The sequence below is a fragment of the Pyxicephalus adspersus genome, chromosome 6 (assembly GCF_032062135.1).
Source record: "Pyxicephalus adspersus chromosome 6, UCB_Pads_2.0, whole genome shotgun sequence".
NCBI lineage: Eukaryota > Metazoa > Chordata > Amphibia > Anura > Pyxicephalidae > Pyxicephalus > Pyxicephalus adspersus.
The window spans coordinates 93,124,595-93,146,936 of NC_092863.1; the positions used below are offsets into that span (position 1 = coordinate 93,124,595).

General features: G+C 38.6%; 1 protein-coding gene across 2 annotated transcripts in view; it reads right to left on the reverse strand.

The window, feature by feature from the left end:
- The window catches only part of LOC140334318 (leukemia inhibitory factor receptor-like), a 66,853-nt gene that overhangs the window by 8,265 nt on the left and 36,246 nt on the right, over positions 1–22,342 (reverse strand). For both annotated transcript variants that reach the window (XM_072416615.1, XM_072416616.1), the window contains exons 3-19: positions 20,070–20,187; positions 19,672–19,817; positions 18,990–19,153; positions 17,727–17,901; positions 16,880–17,149; positions 14,478–14,607; positions 12,822–12,988; positions 10,134–10,279; positions 8,782–8,947; positions 7,472–7,548; positions 5,983–6,211; positions 5,724–5,900; positions 4,097–4,198; positions 3,814–3,981; positions 2,594–2,758; positions 1,321–1,414; positions 344–422 (exon numbers count right to left, since the gene is read on the reverse strand). In XM_072416615.1, the coding sequence (XP_072272716.1) occupies positions 344–422; positions 1,321–1,414; positions 2,594–2,758; positions 3,814–3,981; positions 4,097–4,198; positions 5,724–5,900; positions 5,983–6,211; positions 7,472–7,548; positions 8,782–8,947; positions 10,134–10,279; positions 12,822–12,988; positions 14,478–14,607; positions 16,880–17,149; positions 17,727–17,901; positions 18,990–19,153; positions 19,672–19,817; positions 20,070–20,187 (2,573 nt within the window). The remainder of the gene's footprint in view (positions 1–343; positions 423–1,320; positions 1,415–2,593; positions 2,759–3,813; positions 3,982–4,096; positions 4,199–5,723; positions 5,901–5,982; positions 6,212–7,471; positions 7,549–8,781; positions 8,948–10,133; positions 10,280–12,821; positions 12,989–14,477; positions 14,608–16,879; positions 17,150–17,726; positions 17,902–18,989; positions 19,154–19,671; positions 19,818–20,069; positions 20,188–22,342) is intronic.

A 22,342-nucleotide genomic window follows, 5' to 3' on the forward strand; every position in this document is an offset into this window, starting at 1 on the left:
GACCTCTGGTACAATGCCTCCTCACCCCTACACTACATCATTAAAATTGGGACTTAAAATGTATCCTACATTTTTAGCTATTACTGAAACAAAAACAAAAAGAAGTTCTTCAAAAGAAGACACTTGTTCCAACTGACAACTGTTTAAGAGTGATTGCCCCTACAATGAAGAGATTGGGTCTCCGAGATATGAAGTGAATGCTGATCACCACAATGCCACATACAGCTGTATTAAACAGGTTTTCTCTTGTTAGCAACTTGTAATCTTTATCAGAAATTCAATTAAATAGTAATTGCAAAATAAGGCTACCCCTATGCATCTTGCTGTGGTAGCACAGACTTACCTCGTTGACGTTCTTCTCGAACTGCAAAGCTTTGCTGTTTTCAGGGTTTGGAATATCTGGATAGAACGTCTCCTTGATCCTGTACAGACAGATAGTATGATATTGCAATAAATATATATATTAGTACAGATATTTATCCCCACTAAGTGTCTCATACAGAATAGGCGTTGGCTCTACTTTGGACTACAAATAAAAACCCAGAGCAATTGTTTACATAAAACGCAATAGAATGTGGTAGGTATATCTACCAAATGCATAGGAAGTGCCGTTCACAAAGGTATTTTACTGTAAATGTTGCACATTATTCTTAAATGTTGGTATAAAAACGGAACCATCAGATAAATAATCCCCCCATTAATATTTTGTTTTCCTTCGACTGCATTGCATTTTATTACATTTTGACCATTTCTTACACAGGAAAGCTCACTGAGCAGAGAAGGAGAATACAAAGGAAAGAAATAAATATCATGTGAGAGAGAATAGGATAGAACAAGAGAATGGATGAAAAGGGGGAAAACAAAAGGAAAAAAGGAATGGAAAAAGGGCAAGAAAGAAGAAAAAAAGAGAAAGGAAGAGAAAGGGAGGAAATGAAAAGGTAAGGAAAACAGAAATGAAAGGGAGGAAGGAAGAGAAAATAGGAAAGGAAGGAAGAAATGGAAAGGAAGTAAAAAAGACATGAAAGAAAAAAAAGAGAAGGAAGTAGTCATGGTTGGGCCCTCTGCCCTTTGGGCCCAGAATTAGTTGCCCAGCACAGGGCACTTTGATAGAATACATAAACGTCCCATCCCATGACAGAGTACAGTACAGGGCAAACATGCCTAAAGTGATTTTGTGGATTGAAAAAGAATCCAATCATAGAGCCAATAGCCGCAATAAAACACTTGGAAAAAATAAAATATTGTTCACAATAAGATTTAAATCTTAGGGAAACCCGAGTTCTCTTTAACAAAATCAAAGTATTTCTATTCTCTACTTACCATTCCCTTTTGTGGTAGCATATGGCAATTGTGACTATACCGAGTACAACAGCCACTATAATCGGGATGAGAATGGCGAGGATTAAACCCACAGCTTGAAAATAGAAAAAGAAAGACATTTAGGCTCAGCATATTTCCTGGTATTTGGCAGAACAAAGAGGGGGTAACACGTTTACTTGTTTTAAATTACAATGTCTGCATCTGTTGTATATAATAATAATTTCATTAAAAAATATAATAATAATAATTCTGATTCTGATGAAGACAACACATTTACTAACATAGGGTTAACTTGGGTAAAGTTTACATAAAACTACCAATCTTCCCAGTTTTACCCTGTAAAGAAGAGAAATTAAAAACACACCCGTTATTCACCCTTGCTTCAGAAACTCATTGTCTGCCCAAATTCCAGCACGTGGTCATGTGATCAGATAGCACTAGCCACTTAAAATGTAGAGATCGCTTGGCAAGGTGATGGTGTTTTGGTCATGTGACCAGAGGGAGGCCGCAGGCAAAAATTTGTGGATTGCTGCCGAGTCAGCTACGTTCAAAAAATTGATGATTGAAAAATGATTGTAAGCAAACACAAACGCAGCAGTGTTTTTTGTGTGTCCGTTCAAGTGAATGGTCTATAGGAGGAGAATCATCAAAATTCAAGTGCCCGGTATAATAGCATGTCTTTGCTGGGGGGGGGGGGGGGGTTAGGCACATAATACGGGACATATCTGGGGTATAGAATTATATAATAAAAGATAAATGAATTTAGCTATGTACAAATGTATGTAGTTGGAAAAGGCCTGTGCATTCTATTTTACTTTTAGAACAGCTGTGTAGGGTGCTTACAAATGATTGTGCAGTACAAGAAGAACCAGAATTAGACCCTGTGAACTCCATAGTCAGCACTTAAAAAGATCTGATGAGACACATTCCTCTGCACTACAAGTTTGTGTTTAGACACTTGTGCTAAGGAGTGCGGTTGCAATTTTTCTCTGCCAGTATAGAGCACTGAAGAGTAATGACATTTCTATATTAAAAAGTCACAAATAATAATGCATTAATATAGGATCATAAAGAAATAAAAAAAAAGGTGTTTGACATCAACAGGGCTTTAAAAACAGGACTAAGAAATATCAGAATTAATTTTTAATTTTCAAACCAAATAGTCTGCATTCAGTTTGTATTTCTTTTCTTCAATGTTTTTTGAATGGCTGCAAACACTGGTACTGATATCTCGCGATATGCTAAAATAAAAAAAGTGACAATAAGTACGCACCATTGTCATTGGTCACAACACTGAGCGATACGATTGGGCCTTGTCCACCTCTGGTATAGGCCTGCAGGCCCAACTGGTAGTTTGTCCCACTTTGTAGATCTTCAATCTTTAGGATCCTCACGGTCGGGTCTGTGATATTCTTTGTTTTTGTCTCAGAGTGATGAGCTTGGAAAGAGAAATAAACACAAATATTACATTAATAAATAATGCAAACAAACTCATTACTGGGACAGAAAGTGATGGACAATCCAAAATGTTACACTTGTCAACATAAGAGGTGCTGGGAAATCCTCGTATAGAGACGGCTTTTACAGTGACATCTTACATTATTATATCCAAATAGAAAAACAAACTTTATTTTATCTTTAGATCCCTCCTAATCTCCTAATATTTCTGCATTCTAAGAGCACAATGAGGAGAAAGTGGGATTGCATTGCATACAGATCATGAGTATACATACATATAGATGATACGAGAGAGAAACCGAGAGAGAGAGAGAGAGAGAAAGAGAGAGAGGGGGAAAGAGAGAGAGAGAGGGAAAGAGAGAGAGAGAGAGAGAGAGAGAGAGAGAGAGAGAGAGAAGAGAGAGGAAGAGAGAGGAAGAGAGAGGAAGAGAGAGGAAGAGAGAGGAAGAGAGAGGAAGAGAGAGGAAGAGAGAGGAAGAGAGAGGAAGAGAGAGATAAAAAGAGCAAGAGAAACAAAAGAAAAATGAAAGAGAGAGATGGCGGTAATGTCGTGTTACAATACAATGCTGTATTCCCATCATGGTATATAGCACAGTAAGGCCTTGTTACCATTATGTGCGGTGCAGTGCGCTTCACATAGCGTAGCATACCCTACTACATCAGACATTGTATAAAGAGCAACATCAGATGTTCCCATACATGCGTTGTTCTGCAGTGCCTTTTGTCAAGGCAATCATGCTGTGTTGCCCTACTCCATGTATTGAATGGGATCAGAATAGCAATGGACCGCTATGCAGATTTCTTATAGTGGAAACAAGGCCTAATTACATAGATCCCTAAATTTGGCCAAAAAAAAATTTGCTGTCAGAGAAAAAAAAATGGAAGAAAAATAGCAGATAAGAGCAAAAGGAGAAAGATGAAAAGATGGGATGGCGTGGTAAAGGGGCTGAAATAAGAGAGAGATGGAGGTTTTTTATTGTTACAATTGTTAAATACATGATGTACTCCATCTTTGGTATGCAGCATTATAATTACCTATATCCCTGAACTTGGCAAAATAGGAATCACTCTGATTTTTCACTACGTAGATCATATAACCCTGCAGGAAGCCGCGCAGGTCATCTTCTGGAATAGATTCCCATTTTACCAGTATAGAGTGGGACGTTGTTTCTTGTATGGTAAAATTTGGTGCCATTATAGGAGCTGTTAAATCAAGAGAAGGCCAAAATAGAACGTCACGGTACAATGCACAAACACAAATGTTATTACTCAAATTATTACTCAAAATGATATAGATTGTGTGTGTGAAATGACTTACGTAGCTCCTCTGTGTAGGCAATGAGGCTTTTCAGCAGTTGATACTTGTTCTCTCTGCAGCCAAGCACTGATACATTGTGCCGCACACCAGCTTGAAATTGTTCTGAATAAATAAGATATACCAAATTTAATTAATATCATGACCTTAAAAGTTTATAGCATAGCAATAAGGTTAACATGCCAGAACCTCTTTGTGTCTGCAAATGACTCCATTAATCTTTATAACATTCCCTTTTATTGTTGGCCTAAGATTTTTTATAAGGCCTTGAATTCAGCCAAAGTTATTATGCTTCAACCCCATCATTTAGCAGTCATATGCGAGTATCTCTAATATAGGCAATTCTGGCACGGAATGAATGAAGCTTAACGCAAGAGGTCCAAATCTTCGCCAATGACCTGGAAAGATCCACGGAGCCACAGTGAACATTATGAAGGCTTATCCAAGTAAGGTGCAGCTTTTCAGCAGTTCTATCTGCCTAGAAATGTTTTAAGCCAGAACAGAATATAGGAATGCTGAACTTACTTAAAGAAGGATAACTGCAGATTAAATGCACCCTCCAAATCCTTTACAATCTTATGTCTGAAACCCAAAGTCCAGCCACACACACATGACCTTACAGATGCAAGCTAGGGTTAAACAGGGGCAAACATGAACATTATGGTAAGACCCCTCACTGTGCAAGCTTTAGGAGGCCCGAGTCCAATCTGCATCCAGCTACACTCTAATGTTTTGCCGAGTACAGTGTAAAGCATCAGAATGGGGTATAATTCTCCAGAAGTATAATGAGGGAATGCAACCTTAAAATGTACTTGTACGTTTCCTCTTCTACGTTCCTCATTTGTACATTTATTGGGAACAGAGAAGACTCCTTGGCAGGCCAGTAGGTTGTGGAGGGAGCACTATGGCTCACTGGCTAGCACTTTTACTTTTGACTTACTTTTACTTGAGTGGCCAGATCACTATCTGTTTATATAGGCTTCCCATTTGTGCATGGGTTACCTTTTGAGACTCTGGTTTCCTCCCACATCTCAAATACATATTGGTAGATAAAGTGGCTTACCCTAAAAAAAGTGTCCATAGAGCAGCCTTTTTGCCCTGATTGAACTCCTAAAATTATTTTCAGATGTCCAAGTCTCCCTGGAGAAAATTGGCATTGGTTGCCAAAAGGAAGAAGCCCCACAACCACCCTACAGTAGTGGTCAGAATGCCACCTTATTATACAGCTAAAAAGGTCCTTGGCTTCATGTAGCTGGTTCTTATAAGTGGTGTTGGCCTTGGAACTATGAAGGTACCATCTTATTGGAGGTCAAAAAGTAACAGCTCAAGGAACCTCTGGCAATTTCTGGAGGAACCGTAGGGTTCCATAGAACCCTGGTAGAGAAAAGCTGCCTTAGAGTAAAGTAGGATCATTGGTTTGTGGTCTCTGTTGTCTCTATATAAATATGTATAGTACGTTAGCTTAGTAATCAGGAGCAAGTGTCTGAAGTCACAGGTTTCAGGAGAACAATGAAACTCCTTTCACTTAGGCCAGCATCTTGGAGAACTTAACAACATAGGCTAACATGACTTTGGTACAACTTTTTGGTATATGCCTCAAAAGGTGGTTTACAAATGCATTTCTTCTTACGTGTATGAATGAAAGCACTGGTCACGTGTGATGAAAACTTCTTCCACTGCAAGTCGACCCCTTGAAAGTGGAAAGACGGAACCCATTTCACAGCATAACCACAGGTGAAGTTTGAATCTGGAGTCCAAGTAATGTTAATGCCGTTGCTGTCTCCAACAGCTCTCTCTAACCTAACAACTATAAGAAAGGGAAAAAAACTGTAAACCTTAACTGAAAATTTGCATTATGATGGAGATCATATCCGAACTGATGAACTTACCACTTGGGAGCTGAACGGTGGTCATGCAGGAAGGTGGGGATGATCCAGCTGAATTGATGGCAGTGACATTGACTTCAAATTCCCCATTATCACCAGCAGGAACTTTTATCAGAGTTCTGTTTAGCTCTGCAGACAGCGGGAGACGCCGGGGCTCCTCATTACTGTGAAGAGGTTTCCACTCTACATTATAGGAAGTCACTATTCCGTTGGCTTCATTTAGCCGTAAATGCTTGAAAACAAACACAATTCATTCCGTATTAGCAAAATAATTTAGTTACATGAATGTATACAAGGATTTTTGCTATATTAAGGTGATTGTTTGATAAAGTGAAACAGGAAGCGAGAGTAGACAATTGGAACCAGAATACAGGTCTTATTTTACTAGCACATTAAAGAAAATGAAAACTGGAATCTGGAGGTTGTATGTCACACTTTTATTGTCACTTTCCTTCCCTTGTGACTATCCTTTGCTACCCAGAATAATTTTGAGACATAGTACTGTATAACTAACTTAACTCATCCATGTGACCATTTGCAAGCTTTGATGAAGCAACTTGGAAAATCTGCAAAACGTCTTCACTTTGACAACTCCAGTTGATTGTGACTAACTACTATTAGATATTTAATGGCCTGGGCGAATCTTCACCCCCATTCTTAATATTCCTTTATATTCTCTATCCACCTACACAGCTGCAGGTTTACACAGGTTGTACATGGGTATTCCCAAGCTGCAAGTCTGATTGTAACTTCTAGATACGACAACTATATATAATAGCAGATTTCTCCCATTTTTACACCAGCCCCTGTACAATTACAAATGAAGTATTATTTAAAAGAACTAAAATGTATTTGTTATATTTCTGGTTAAAAGTCACATTTTTACAAAACTTGATAATACAAATTGAGCATAGGAGTATAAAATGCATTCAGATGAGTGTGCCCCCCACCTCATCTACGTAGAGGTTAAGCAGACTGCCTATTCCACTCATGACACAAAGGAGGGATAAGGCAAACACAAAAGAGGGATAAGGCAAAAATTAGGTTTTAGAGAAAATGCTGACATCTCCATGCACATCCAGCTGTGCAGATTTCTGGATCCGCTGATTATTATGAGAGAATGTTTTCACCAACTCCAACCTCTGCTTACAAAGGTTTTCAACCTTTTTCAATTTAAGTGACAGGTTTACTTTAGCAATGCCCTATGTTGTAAAAACAATCCTTAGAAAAAAAAATCTTGCCTGCTACAGCTATATATAGTAATTCCTTAATAAATGACCTTAAGCCAAGTTTTAGAATACTGGCTGAAATCCAAGGTAATAAGTCATCATGATGTTTTGCAACCCAGCCCCAAATAAAGGGAAGATTACAAAATAAAGTGCTCACAGAGCATTAATACAGCCAATGATTGGAGATAGGCGAGTAATGTTTGGCAAAACTAAACCCCAAAGCAGTGTTACCATAACACAAGATAAAGATTGTTCAGAAATACCTTCCAATAGACTGCTATAGAACAGCATTCCGGGGTGTGAACCAATTCTGCCCAGATGTCCAGTTTTCTTGATGGTGCTGTGAAGATAAAAATACAATTTTAAAAACACCAGAAGAAACAACACAAATTGATCTGCTATGGTAGAGATGAGGTGCTGCTGGGAGTGTAAACTATTAAAATATTCAACTGAAACAATGATTCTTTGGGCTTTCCAAAGGCTTAAAGCATAATATAAAGTAGCTAAAACACAAAAGTGTTGGCCGCCCAAGTGCTCATCAGCAACCAGCTGGGTCAGATCTGAAATATATATTATCCGAGACACTTTCAGAACACCTCCCTACATGGCCACATAACTTTTTGCCTACACAAATATAAACACATCAAGTGCAGAAGATTTGGGTACAAACGGGCAGCATGGTTGGCTCACTGGTTAGCACTCTGGCCTTTGCAGAGCTAGGTCACAGATTCGAATCTCGGCCAGGACACTATCTGCAAGGATATGTATGTAAGGTGAGGTATGTTCTCCCTGTGTTTGCATCGGTTTCCTCCTACAACCCAAAAATGTGCAGTTAAGTTATTGGGCTTTTTCTTAAAATTCACCTTAGACTGTATTATTGACATATGGCTAAGGTAGGGGCATTAGATTATGAGCCCCTTTGAGGGATAGCTAGTGACATGACTATGGACTTTGCACATTGCTATATAAATATTAGTTATTAATAAAGTCTGAGTCTTTTAGGAACAACAAAGGGATTACTCTTTACCTATTAGTTCTGCCTGCACCCCATCAGAACACCTTGATATGAATTTTAACCAAGGAGTGGAGCACAATGAAGGTGTCACTGGAAAGCAGGGCCACTGCTGGTATTTGGCACAAAGAATATTGGCAGTACCCACAAGGCAGAAGATAAATAACAGTCTATAGCAGGGGTGGGCTCAGGGGCCACAATCAGTTTTAAAATTTGACAAGATGGACCAGACCAGTATCAGATGGACGGAGAGCGTTTGTATGAACAGATATAAATTACACGTAAAAGCAGGTCGGAACAAAAAGCCCTACAGTCCATATATTGCTTGCAGGCCGTAGTTTACCCATGCCTGTTCTATAGGCACTAAAGTTTAACTATTTTTGGTCTTTGTAAAAAGAACAATATTAACTGATTAAATAAAATAATGTTTATTACAGATTTGCCTATTTTGCTGGTGTTAACAACAGAGAATATCCAGTTTATATATCTAGACTTTCTGATTGTGTCTTTCTAACTTTGTATTCAGCCATACAAAGGGTTCACATATTATATAGAACATACCTGCTACTAAGGTCTTGTGATTTACTTCTTTGCTCCACCTGCTCCATTTCCAGAAATGATCATACGATGAGCATCGAATGCGAAAATTGTAGTTGGTGAATGGATGCAGATTGTTAAGAGAATAGGTGTAGTACGTGCTGTCTGCTCCTTTCAAAGTGATGTTACGCTGTAAAAAAAAAAAAAAGCAGTACGCAGCTAAGAAAGTGTTGTAGATATAAAGATAAAAAAGCTGCCAATGCTTAATTGTTTTTAAACATGAAAGCTCGGGGACTATTATAGTTACGGCTGAGGGATGCCTTCTGCTTGTCTTCCAAAAAACTATGCGCGGCTCCAGGAACTGGCTGGTGTAAAATACAGCTCGAGGGAAAACTTTTTATATATTTAATTTGTATAGAAAATGTAAAACCTCCGACAGGTTTTTTTTCCCCAGAGACATAAAAGACGTATGCAGAAGCCTCCCGAAAATTAGGAACAAATCTCACCCCTACAAGTTACCCCAACAGAAGTCTTTCCCTCAGCTTTTTCCTACAACTTTCTTCCTATTTAAACATCAGAACATATTTCCCCACCAGGAACATAAAAATAAAAATCAGACAAGCTTACTATTCTTCTGTTTATGGGGGAAAATAACGTTTTATCTACATTTGTAGGATTTATTAACAGATTGTACATTAATTTTAAAAACAATATAGTATGGCCCTATAAGTGGATAAGGGGAGGATGAAGAGAAAAGTGGCGACAGGTCATCTAGCCTAATTATGTATGCTACAATATCAAGGATTGTAACAATTAATCCACAATACTCCATTAAGATAATGCCCAAAATGTATTCAGACCACTACCCCCCTTTTTGTACGATTCTGGCATTTGGGTACATATTTGGGTAATTTACATCGCTACCAGGTCAATATACCAAGGTCTCACTTCCCCTGAGGAAGCCCATGAGGGCGAAACATGTCGGGAGAGACCATTAACAAGAAAAATTACCTTTATTGACCCTCACTTCACTGGGGTCTGGTGTACACTATAACCAACCCGATGTAATGTATTTAGATTCATAATGTCAGAGTACTAAAACCATACTTGTGTGTGTGTGTTATTACATGTATTTTATTGAATATAAATAAAAGACTTTAATCAATTTTATAAAAATATTGCCTTAAAGAGACACTTTTCTCATCATCCTCTCCTTATCTATAAATGTCCAGGCTCGACAACACTACCTAAGTAGTCATGAATTCTATCCCTTAGAAACTGATCACATACCAAGCTTCCGGCCACTATAGGAAAACAGTAAGTGCACAAAAAACACAAAAGAATGAATATTCAGTGCTATGGAGAAATGATATTACCTTCTCCACCTCCCCGTGTGTTTTCCGGATTTCAATTTCACAAAGTAGATTAATTGAGTTATAAGTGCCAGGTAAGAGCCATGAAAGAGAGACATCAGTTGGGCTCATGTTGCGGACACTGAGTTTCTCCACAGGGAATGGACAAACTAAACAAGGATACAGAAATCAGAAGAGATTCATTATTAGGGATCACAGGCAGAAAACAGATTTTATCATTTGTTTAACCATTTTCTTTTCAATATATGTAAAAAAGGTGCTTATGCCCTTTTTACATATATTTTTTTTACATATAGTGCTTAAGCAAAATTAAACTACCAGTTCAAGTGAAACAATTTGAGCCCCAAGTGTGCACAGAATATTTATTCCTCCAGCGTTACAATGTCAGCACTGCTCTTAGTCACCATTCTTCCATCTTTCCCAGGGTCGGAGTCCTGGGCCATTTGATTGGCCGGGTCACAGCACGCATGCGCACAATTTAAAGCTATTTAAACCATGCACAGAATAGCACAGAGACTATACACTAATCTGTGCATGTGTTTCTAAAAGAAGACTTATACAAAATAAAGAGGGGTCAAAAGGAAGGGGCGACAGGTATTAATAAAAACCTGACAAGAATTTTATCTCCTCCCTGCCGCTTAATAAAATTGGCAGAAATTAGACTTTAAAGTGTTTGTTTGAGAGTCATATAAAAGGAATTTAGTGATTTTAATCTTTTCTTATAGAGAACCTGTGTTCCCAAGGGAAGCAATAAGCCAGGGGAATGCAGCCAGTGCAATATATAAACATGTATTCATTGTCTTTTCTTCTGCCCTTATTGTTGAGAACACTTGTTTACATCCAAAAAGGAAGCAAGTGAAACAAGAGATTGCTTTATAATGAGGACATGTTGAAATCCCTAATCACAGCCAAATAACTCTTTATAAAGGTATACTGTGTTTTAGAATACAAGAAATGCATGGAGGATCATGCAAACTTGGTTCTACGTAGTGGTTGCCTGGAATTCCATGGAATAGAGTTATGCAGGGCGCAAAAATTGATAAATTACTTCTTCAAGCAATTAGCGATTGGTTTCACAGAGTGTATGTAAGTCATTAATCTTTTTATCAGATTTAGTTCTGAAGTCTCACAATCTTGAAATGTTGAACTCCAGCCGTCCCAGGCAGCCCGGTGATTCAGTGGTTAGCTATCTGGTCTTTGCAGCGCTAAGTCCCAGGTTTGAATCTCAGCCAGGACACTATCTGCATGGAGTTTGCAGGTTCACCCCGTGTTTGTGTGGGTTTCCTCTGGGTATTCAGGTTTCCTCCCACATCCCAAAAACATGCAGTTAGGTTAATTGGCTTCTCCCCAAAATTACACTGTATTAAAGACATATGACTATGGTAGGGACAATAGATTGTAAGCCCCTTTGAGAGACAGCTAGTGACATGACTTTAGACTTTGTACAGCGCTGCATAATATGATGCCGCTATAAAAATGCTGTATAATAATACAGTTGTACTGGCTCCTCACCAAAGATTTTCCTAGTAACAGACTTTCCAGTGCTAAACCTTCAAGTTATAAGGAGAAGGAGCATTAACTTGCTTTATGAGTTCCTTAAATTGAACGTTGGGCCACCTTTTCGAGAGCGTCAACTTTAAGATTGTGAATTGCACACGGGCAACAATCTGTAGCACAGGGACTTAACACTGCCAGCTAATACTGGTAGGATTTACAGATAAGAAACTTAAGTGCAAGTTAAAATACTGGTTTTGTTTAGAACAGCTTTGCTTGACTTTCTTACCCCCAAGACACCTGAAACAAAAACTTTCAGGTCTAGGTAAGTACTGCTGAAACAAATGTATTAAGTGCCAGTGGGAAAAAAGCCCAAATTGGTGACTAGTGGAAGGAATGTTTTCCTCACAGTGGTGTCTAGAATAACACTTTAACAGGCAACTAGAAACATCTTTAGTGTCATTTAGCTGGCTCTACCAAGTGGTGTTGGCCTCAGAACTCCACAGGCAATCAATGGGAGGTTTATCACAATTTGACTCGGCAAACTCTGGAGGAATCCTGGTGTTCGGCGAACGGCTGGTCTAGAAGGTGTTGGTACAAAGTAAATTATTTCTCCTTATTCCTCGATTCAAACATTTCCTTTGTTCTGTACATCTAGTCTGCTATTCACTATTTTGGCATTCCTGACGTCATTACATAAAATGCTGGACTAGCAAGTCCTGCATTGGATGTAAGGATGCCGAAGGACTAACCACAAACTGGGAGTGTCGGACAGAGGAGATGCCAAGCTGCTGGATGGAGCAAGAAATAAAGCAATTCACCTTATTTATATAACCAAGTACAATACCGAATCCGCAGTCCTGCTTTGTATGTGAAGATGCTAAGGGACTGCCCACAAACCAGGATTGTTGGACAATCAATTCACCCTCTTTACATCATCATGTACAATGCTGGACCAACAGTCCTCCATTGTACATAAAGATGAAGAGGGACTGCCCACAACTTGGGAGTATTGAACCGAAGAGAAGAGGACTGGCTGCTGGGGGGAGAAAGGAATAAAGCAAATCACCTTATTCACCATAGTCTCGTACACCCCTAGAATGAAACCCATGGAAAAATGTAAAAATAAACTGGTATAAATATGAAAAAACAATAAAAAAACAATATTACAAGTTTAGTACCATTCGTATTACTTACTCCTTTCTCGGAGATTAAAGTCCAGGGAAACGTTGGCTTCTCCCAGCTGATTTGTAGCAAGAAGTAGGAAATCATATAAATTCTGCCCCTTCTTCACATCTATGCTGCAGTTGTAATCTTCCTCATCTCCGATGAACCCTGAACATGTCAGGTTAATGCCTGAAAAGCTGAATAAAGGGTCATAAATTGATATACAATCATGAATGGAGTGGAATTTCTTGGTATTCTTACTCTTTTATAAGCTGTTTTTTTTTTTTTTTTTTTTTTGAGCATTTACAGAGAGGTATCCTTTCCTATCGGGGTATAGAAGTTCACAAGGGGAACAATGCATACTAAATAAAGGGGGTTTTAAGGTACAAGATCCAATATTACTATAACATCTTTTTATATTTACAAACCATTAAAAAATATATAAATCACATGTCACATAATTAAAACATACACTGATAGATAGTTCAATAAATTAAATCAATTGACCTATAGAGGAACTAGACAAATGTCCCCTTCTACTGCATTAAGTACAATATGTTTGATACAACAAAGAGATTCTACTAGGGATGGTAAGTACTTAAATATACCAATCTCCAAGTTGGTGGAATAAAAAAACAAATAGTTGAAGGGTATGTTCTGCAACTCTACACGTTTCACAGATCTGGTCTGCTTCTTCAGGAGTTTAGCACTGACCATCTAATAATGTAATTAAATCACTGATGGTAGTAGTAAAGATTCAAATGCGTATCTTGCGTTGAGCAAAAGAACACATTTAAGCAAGGCAAAAAGGAATACCTTCAAAGGAGTCTAGTAGATGAAATAGGTTTACACTGATGTTTAGGTTGGAAATCAATGGAAAGTGGTTATATTTGGGAGTATTTGATTATTGGGGTCTTGCTGCAATAAACATCAATAATGATAACGTCCAATGTTATTTAGTTCCATCCACAAATATAGGGAAAGTTCCAGCATTCATATACATCCCAATCCCCTGAGGGGAACTTCTTTCAGATGATAGATATGACGATTATTATTGTATTATTATTTTTTGAGCAACAGATTAACCCCCTTGGCGGTATTCCCGAGTGTGGCTAAGGGTAAAAAAAACATGCAAAAGCATGTAGCAAAAAAAAAAAAACCATTTACCTGGTCCCATCGATTCCTCCGGCAACCTGCCCGGTGGATCTCATCTTCGGGAGGCGTCTTCTTCCTCCGATTTTCAGCCGGCCAATGCACTGACGTTCCCCGGGGTTTCCCGGTGACGTCAGTGCATGCGTCGGTGCAGGCGGGAAATTCAAATAATTTTGTATTGGATTCAATACAAAATTGCTGTATTGAATCTAATACAAAGAAATCTTTATATATATATATATATATATATATATATATATATATATATATATATATATATATATATTATACATGCTACTGTACAGTTATATTACAGTTTTCAGTATTTTTATGCTCCCTTGTTTTAACAGACTTTTTTTTTTTTATTTAAAGTTTATTAATAAATTTATTAAATATTGGACATATTTTGGTGAGTTATGCCTAAGAATTATAGGCCTACAATGTAAAATAAATTTCCAAGCAAAACAATGTAACGTTTTTTGCGTAAAGAAAGCATCAGTCACACACACATTTTTATTAGGCAGATAAAATTACCGGTCAAATATTGTGTATTTTGTAGCGCGATCTCCGACCAATCCAGTGGGTCTGCCTGTTTTCCATGTACAGTTTATTATGGCAAGATCAGGTGCTTCACAGCTGAAATTCTGCGGCTCGACCGGAGGGTCTGCATTGGAGAAAACATATCGGACTATTACTACTGCTACACTGCGTCTGAATGCTACAAAAAGCAGGCAATTATAAAGTAAAAGAGAACATGAGTTGTAAGGGAAAATGTATTTTAGAACAGTTTTTTCTTTACTATATACAGGTGAAATAAAGCAAAGCTGCTCAGTGCAAAAACAACAAAAAAAAAGACAATAAAGGAATGCCTAATGGAGTCCAGCTAATACTAATCTTATGCAAAAGTTCTATAGATTTTACATGTATATGCATGTGGCCATCTTGGTCCTTCTGCTTGTTTGGGAATTTAAAGAGTCCCAGTCACCAGACCATCCGTTTTGACAAGGATATTCCCATTGGATTAGATGTCTATTTGTTTTTTTGGAGCTGTAAAAACCCTCCCTTGTGCAGACATGTAAAAGATCTAAACTTGCTGCTACAAGCCCCGTCATCTGGAATGTAATGTCATCAACAAAGATTTAGAGATGTCTCTGTAGTGACACTATGGGTGTGTTCCTCAACCAGGGTTATGTGGATCCCTAGAATTCCTCCAGAGGTTGCTGGGGGTTCCAATTGCAATGAGATCAGTTTACCGATACCAATGATCTTTTTGGCCATCTGTAAGGTTGGCAGCCTTTCCAATGGTCAGCAGAGAAATTCTTTCCACTAATCACCACACTGTGAGCTGTGGATATATAAAAGGGGTCCCTGAGGACCTGAAAGTTTTTTCAAGGGGTCCCCCACATAAAAAAAAAAAAAGAGAAAGGTTGCTTTACAGTATTAAACTTCACGTCTTCCAATAAAGTACATGGAAGCTTATAAAGGAGGGTGGAGGAGCTTGGCCAGCACGGTAGTTAGACGTTCTCAGGCGATTAGAGGCATATGATAGGACAGGAGGGAAAAACTGTGGCTAGTTGTCAAATTTCCTAGCAAATTCAAAAATAAAAAAAACTAATAAAGTATAAGTAGGAAATTCTGCAAGTAAAAATCTAAAACAATTTCTGTAGAATACATTCTGTACTTTTGACCTGCAATTGTTTGAAATTGCTGACAGGGACAGTTTCCTTTAATGGAACATGGGCCCAGCTGTCCTCCTGGTAAGAAATGCTTCTCTTCCTTACATTTCCTTCCCTAATTTTGCCCTCATTCATCTGACATTTATCTGATGGCTCCTAGTTCTTATTTGCCCTCTCCTTTATTTAACAACTCTCTTGTAATCTCTAGATAACATAGGTGAGCACTCAGACAGGAATTCAGTCTTCTGAAGGTAAAGTCGGATCGTACGCAGTCAAGATAAGATGACTAGAACTATTTTTTTATATTGGTTGAGGTTAGAAAAACATAAATAAGTGAAAGGGTAACAAAAGCAAAAGGAAAGAAAGTGGAAGTTGAAATAAAATGGATTGCTACACAGAGCTTCATAGCTGCTACATAGGTGGGGTTAGACAGCCGGGGATTAAAGAGAAAACCACAGCAAGTTATGCATTGGCATGCTGTGATAATATTGATTCTGAATAGCACCAGTGAACTTTCAAAACACATGTACACTACAGCACATGTGCTGCCAGACCACACCTATTCTTTTGTGCATTAAGGACCACTTAAATCAGAAATGTTTTTACTTTACATAAAAGGGTAGGTAACCCCCTTTTTAAAAAATAAAAAAAATAAAAAGGTCCTTCTGCTTTCTGTCTCAAATTAAGACTGAATGGGAGTGAGGAGCCTCCTAGGACTCCTACGTCCCGCATCCAAGGAGGCTGCTCCTTCTGCACATGCCGGATATCAGCGTCATTTTGCTACATTGAGGGGAGAGATATGCAGATCTAACGTAAGCGCAATGAGATTGGCACGCTTTTTTCCCCTCAAGAGCGGGCTACGTTAACCGATCTTGCGCCTGTGCAGTGCGAGATCGGGTGCCGTAGCCGGAAGAAGGATGGAGAAGGCTGAAGATTGGGGAATCAGCGCTTCCTCTGTGCCGGGATGAGGGAGAATTCCAGGACGACACAGGACCAGTTCGAGGAATTCTCCAGCATGATTGAGGGGTCTGCGGAATTAAAGGTAAGTGTGACTTTTTTATTTTTAAGTTAGGTTCCGCTAGAACACATTGTGCATAAATGCACAAGTAAATGTGCATAGGCTTAAAAACACATTGCAATTGTGCATCACTCTGGACATGTCAGGGGCAAAGCTTGTTGCCCTCTATAAATACCACTGCCCTATACACAGTTACTGCTGGATGAGATAGAAAGAATAATGGAATAGGACAGCATACTCACATCCCACGAAAACTACAGTTCCATCTATATAACTGGAATCCTTAGCGTTGCAGACGACATTGTGCCCACTAGTATCTGACTTGTTCAGGTTGAGGAGCTGAATGCCGCCCACGTTGCTGCTCCCAAGATAGATTACAGGGTATTTCATCCAATAAAACTGGATTGTTTCTACTACCATTTCCTTTTCTACTTTACAGCAGACGGTCATGTTAGAGCCAACGAGAAGCACCTTGTCAACAGGAAACATGGCCACATCCATTGTGGTGTCACCTGTGTGGGACAGAAACATATCCATGAATACCTTACTTTCTAAACTCACGTGTTTCATCAGGATAGGTCAAGCTGTAAATAGGCAGCAGGTTATAAATCCAGAAGCGTTATGTGTGAATAAATAATTATTGTATAGCTCTTGTCGCTCATTGTTCTATGGTAAATATTAAAATCTATCAATCAATATGCAGATGTTATATTTTTTTAAAATTAAATCAAAATTTTGATTTCCATTGCAGCGTTCCATTTTCAGCCCCACGTCATTCAGTATTTTCCCCAGAATTTTTTTTAAGCTAAGTGGGAAGAAGCTAGACAGGTGGCAGCCCCTGTATTGTGAACCAACTGTTCAATAACCACCCAAAACAGCCGGGAGGTTACTGAAAAGTGCCTGGTGGTGCACCCAGCTAAAAGGGGCTGAGGAGAACACTGCCATTGCTCTCCACCTAATAATAGCACCTGGATATTTTAGAAATCAGAAGACTATAATGTTTGATTATATTACCTATTCCTGGTAATGTTTTTATTTTTATGAATATATTGTCAATGACAGAACTCCTGGCACAAGAGATGATTTTACCTTCTATTGTTTTGATGGCACTCCAGTCACTATGTTGTATCTCTCCATAGTAGAATTTTTCATGGACGAAGCATCGGACCCTTACAGAGTGCGATGTACATTTCAGAGGAAAGTCTGAGGTCCAGTTCCATTGGAATGTTGGCACGCTTAAATTCCAGTGCACCACGAATGTTTCCTAAGTACAGAGAACAAATTGCAACTATAAGTTATGTTGGCTACACCAGCTGGACATATTCCATTGTGCAACATTCTTAGACCCATTTCAGACTTTTTTTAAACCCATTTCAGTGTTAGCTGCTATGTGCCAGTAACCATGCAACAATTCTTCCCCAAAGGAAAGGGGTACACAAAGCAGTTCCCATTGCTCCCATAGAGTTGGATGGGAGAAGTTATGGGCACTGTTGAGCATGTAGTACATCACTGCTGTTTATGGTAAGTTTCAAGGGGGCTTTAGGGCTTCTTTACAAGAGGTCCATGAAACAACGTAGCCCCATTCACAAAAGTATGTAAATTCGGTCACCACTATGGCATTTGTCCAGAGAACAAATTGAAACTATGTGTTATGTTGGCTAACCAGCTGGACACGTTCCATTGCGTAACATTCTTAGGCCCTTTTCAGACTTGTGGTGGAAAACCAAAGCTTCCAGGTACATAGCAAAATGCTTCTATGTGCCCAAAAGTGTAAAACTGAACCTCAGGTCAACGTGCTTGCACAAGCTATACTAAGTAGCCTTGTAATGGCAGTCTGTTTTTTTGTTTTTTTCTTCTGGGGGAGGAAAACCAACTGCCTGGCCAGAGGCAATACATACCACAATCCTTCCGCAAAACAAATGCAACCACATGCAAATGGGTACGCAAAGCAGTTCCCATTGGTCCCAAACAATGGGAAGGAGCAGTTGGGAGCACCGTTGAGCATGCAGTACAATGCTGCTGTTTATGATAAGTCTAAAAAGGGAACTTTTTTTTTTTTTTTAACATAGAGGACTGTGAAGCAGTGTTACCCCATTAACAAAAGTATGTAAACTCGCCCACCTTCAACTAAGTCGGCATTTGTCCATAGTGGTTGACGGGTGTTTATTTAGGCAGTGGGCTGAATAGACAACCAACTGCTGGACACTGAGAGTGTGGCATCTACCATAAGTGTCTGCAGGATCTACACCTGTCACCCACCACAAGGCCAGCAGCAAGCACAGAAAGTGTGTGTTAATATCATAGAGCACATGCAGTTTGTCTTGAGATATATATATAAACATTATAACCTACATTTTTGACAAGCTGCAGATTTTCACCCTGTAAAATGTTGATCTCCCAGTCAATCTTCACTTCATTCAGAAAGCCATTAGAATCCACCGTCCATTCCACAAACAGGGTATCAGACGTATAATCTGCAACTAAGGAAAGGATCTGTGGTGTGTATGGAACGTAAGCTGAAAGATAAAGAGGACACATAATTAGCTGCAGAAAACGTCATCTGCAATCTCATCAAAATAACAAGGACCGATCTGCTCCAAACACAATGCAGCCCATTATGTTCATCAGCTCACTAATGAAATAACATACAGGAAGATCGCACTAATTATATAACTGTATTCACTCATTACAGACCCGGGAAACATGGAAGTAGTAAATTAACAAAAAAACTGCTTTAACCAGTTCTTTTCCTGGTTTAGGCAAACACACTTGTGCCACAAATGTAATTCTCATCATTAACCCAACCACCACCATTAAGTCAGGGCAGTGTCTGTTTTATAAAGCTAGCCATAAATTTAATATGGAGCTTGCCAGTGGAAGCTAAAGAGAAGTGGAGAAGTTGTGAGCAAATGTTGGCAATTTAAAGCAATGAAGAGATAAACACAGATATATTAACACACCAGAGTGGACATAGCCCTATGCTGATACCATTGGGTACAATCTTTTCCTTGTTTTTATACCCAAAGGAACTTACGGATTTCATATGTGTTCTTCTCAAAACTGATCGTCGGTTCCCCCGAGACATTTTTTGCTTTGATTCGAATGCGAGTGGAAATCAATTGCAGTTCAACCTGCAGACTGTTTGTATGAGAGTCGTAACACTGCTCTGCTTCTGAAGACCTGCAAGAAAATAAATAAAGGATTTACCACTCGGTAAGAATGTTCATAGTTCTCTGTACATGGATGACTAGTTGTATCTTATGTAGTGTCAAAGAACTCCAAAATACTGATTAATAAATAGGTTTAATAAAAAAATATAAAAATGTATATAATGCAGCTGAATTTGATGCTGACCCTCCTATTATTTACTCTGTGAGCAAACTTCTTTTCATTAAAAGTACAGATCAGGTTAGATAGAAGTATGATCCTTACCGTGAACAAACCTCATAGAGGACTGCAGATTGGGCAGAGTCAGGAGTTTTCCAGTAGCAGGACATGGTCTCTAGATCATGTGTCAGACATGTGAGGTTCCGGAAGAATTCTGGAGACACTGCAATATCAGCACAAATCACAATATGTTAACTGCTGCTGCAGCCAGGGAATACATCTAAATAACAGAAATGTATCTGCAGTACATATTTTATATATAAACCAAAGTTACCATGCTGCAGCTTTAAAAAATGGGCTTGAAATCATAAGTATTCTACATTGCATGGTCTCTAGCCATTATGAATGATTACTGAATATCATCAAACAGACCTTGAGGCAAAGAACAATCTGCATTTGAAATGAGCAAATATAGCTGTCCCATGTACTTAGGAAGTTAAAACACTAACACACATTGATGGGGTTATTTGGAATAAACTTCAGGAAAAGAATAAATATACAAATATTATTTAACATATCTGTATCATTTTTGAAAATAAGGAGTAAATGTGGTCAATGTGATGCAGAAAATTTAACATTTATCCAGATCACATGCAAATTGAATGAACCAAAACCAAGTCAATAAAAAAAGTATAACATTTGATTGGATCAACTTCAAGTTAGTGTTGGTACGTGATTTGCATACAAAATTCAATTCTGCATTTCATTGATCATCTCTAGTAGGCAGTGTATTTACCTGGATTTGACTTAGTATCAGCCTCTTACAATCCCCTGTGGAAACCAAACTGCACAGGGGTTGTAAAAAGCAGCACAAGGAATCAATCAGGTATGCTGCAAAGAAACATATTAATAGGAGGAAAGAGATAAAGTAACATAGAACTAATTGGTGTACTGCTTGGTGTAACAGACAGGGGAAGGAATTAAAGATTAAAGAAAAAAAAATTTCACTTTACATAAAAGGGTAGACAACCCTTTTTTGTAAGGTAAAAATTCTGTTTGTATTTTTTAAGTCACCCTTTAAAAAAAAAAAAAAAAAAAAAAAAAAAAAAAAAGGGGTTTAGCACTGCCCCCCAATTCTCAATTGCCTGGGGAGGCTCTTGGGTGCTCCTTGGGAGCCTTTTTGTGAAAAGGGGAAAAAATTGCCAATCTCACGCATGCGCAGTGAGATCAGCAAGTTTTTTTCCAACCTACATCACCCAATCTTGCGCCTGGGTCACGTGACGTAGGAAGAAGAACCCTGAAGAGGAAAAGATGGTGACGCATGGTGCGCCGGCTCGGGGGTGAATACCAGGATGACGTGTGATCCAATAGAAGAGACCTCCGGGACCGATCCACTGCCCTGCGGGATTGAAGGTGTTTTTTCATTTTTTGAGCATTTTTCAATTTTCTTCCTCTTTAACTGATGCAGAAACCATGCTAGTGCTGTGTGCTAGAACTTTACAAATCCCAGGATTGGCCATACAGAATATCTGAATCAATGAAGCATTTAAATATGGTAAACTCCAGCCTTGCATTAATCAATTTACCATGGCTGCCCCGATTGCCAAACCTTTGCTGCTATTCAGAATTTCTAGGAAATAAAACTGGTTATTGTGCTCAATAGTTTTGACACCGCCTTGTTCTTTGCTGCTTATGGTAAGTCCAGTGAGAGGAGGAAATCATATTGCAGAAATGTATTTAAAAGCTTCATGCCGAAATATACTCCACATTTTATACTTGATTTATTATCAATGGAACCATAAGTATTCGATACAGCACAAATTATTCAGTGTAAGCATGTGAGCTGAACTACTAAGGAATGACTTTCTCTATTCTTCCTTGAGAAGAGACGTATAAGGGAGGATATGATCACCCCGTATAAATATATAAAACTGTCCATATAGAGAACTCTCTTCCCCATTATTCACTTTGAGATCATTACAAAGAACAAGAGGGCACTCTTTGCATCTGGAGGAAAGAAGTTTAAGCTCCGGATAAGGAAGGGATTCTTTAATGTAAGGTGTGAAAATGTGGAATCGGCTCCCTCAGGAAGTAGTTATAGCAACTACTATAGATTGCTTTAAGAAAAAGCTGAATGCTTTTCTAGAAGCACAGAATATTACTGGGTATTAAGGCTTTAAAGTAAAAATAACAGACCGTTGATCCAGGGAACATCCGATTGCCTCATGGAATCAGGAAGGATTTTTTCCCCCCTGTTGAAGAAAATTTTAGCAGGGTTTTTTTGCCTTCCTCTGGACCAAATATGTCTTATATGTATTATAAAGGTTTTATATCTGGGATGTTTATGTCCCTAGTGGTTGAACTTGGTGGAGGTCATT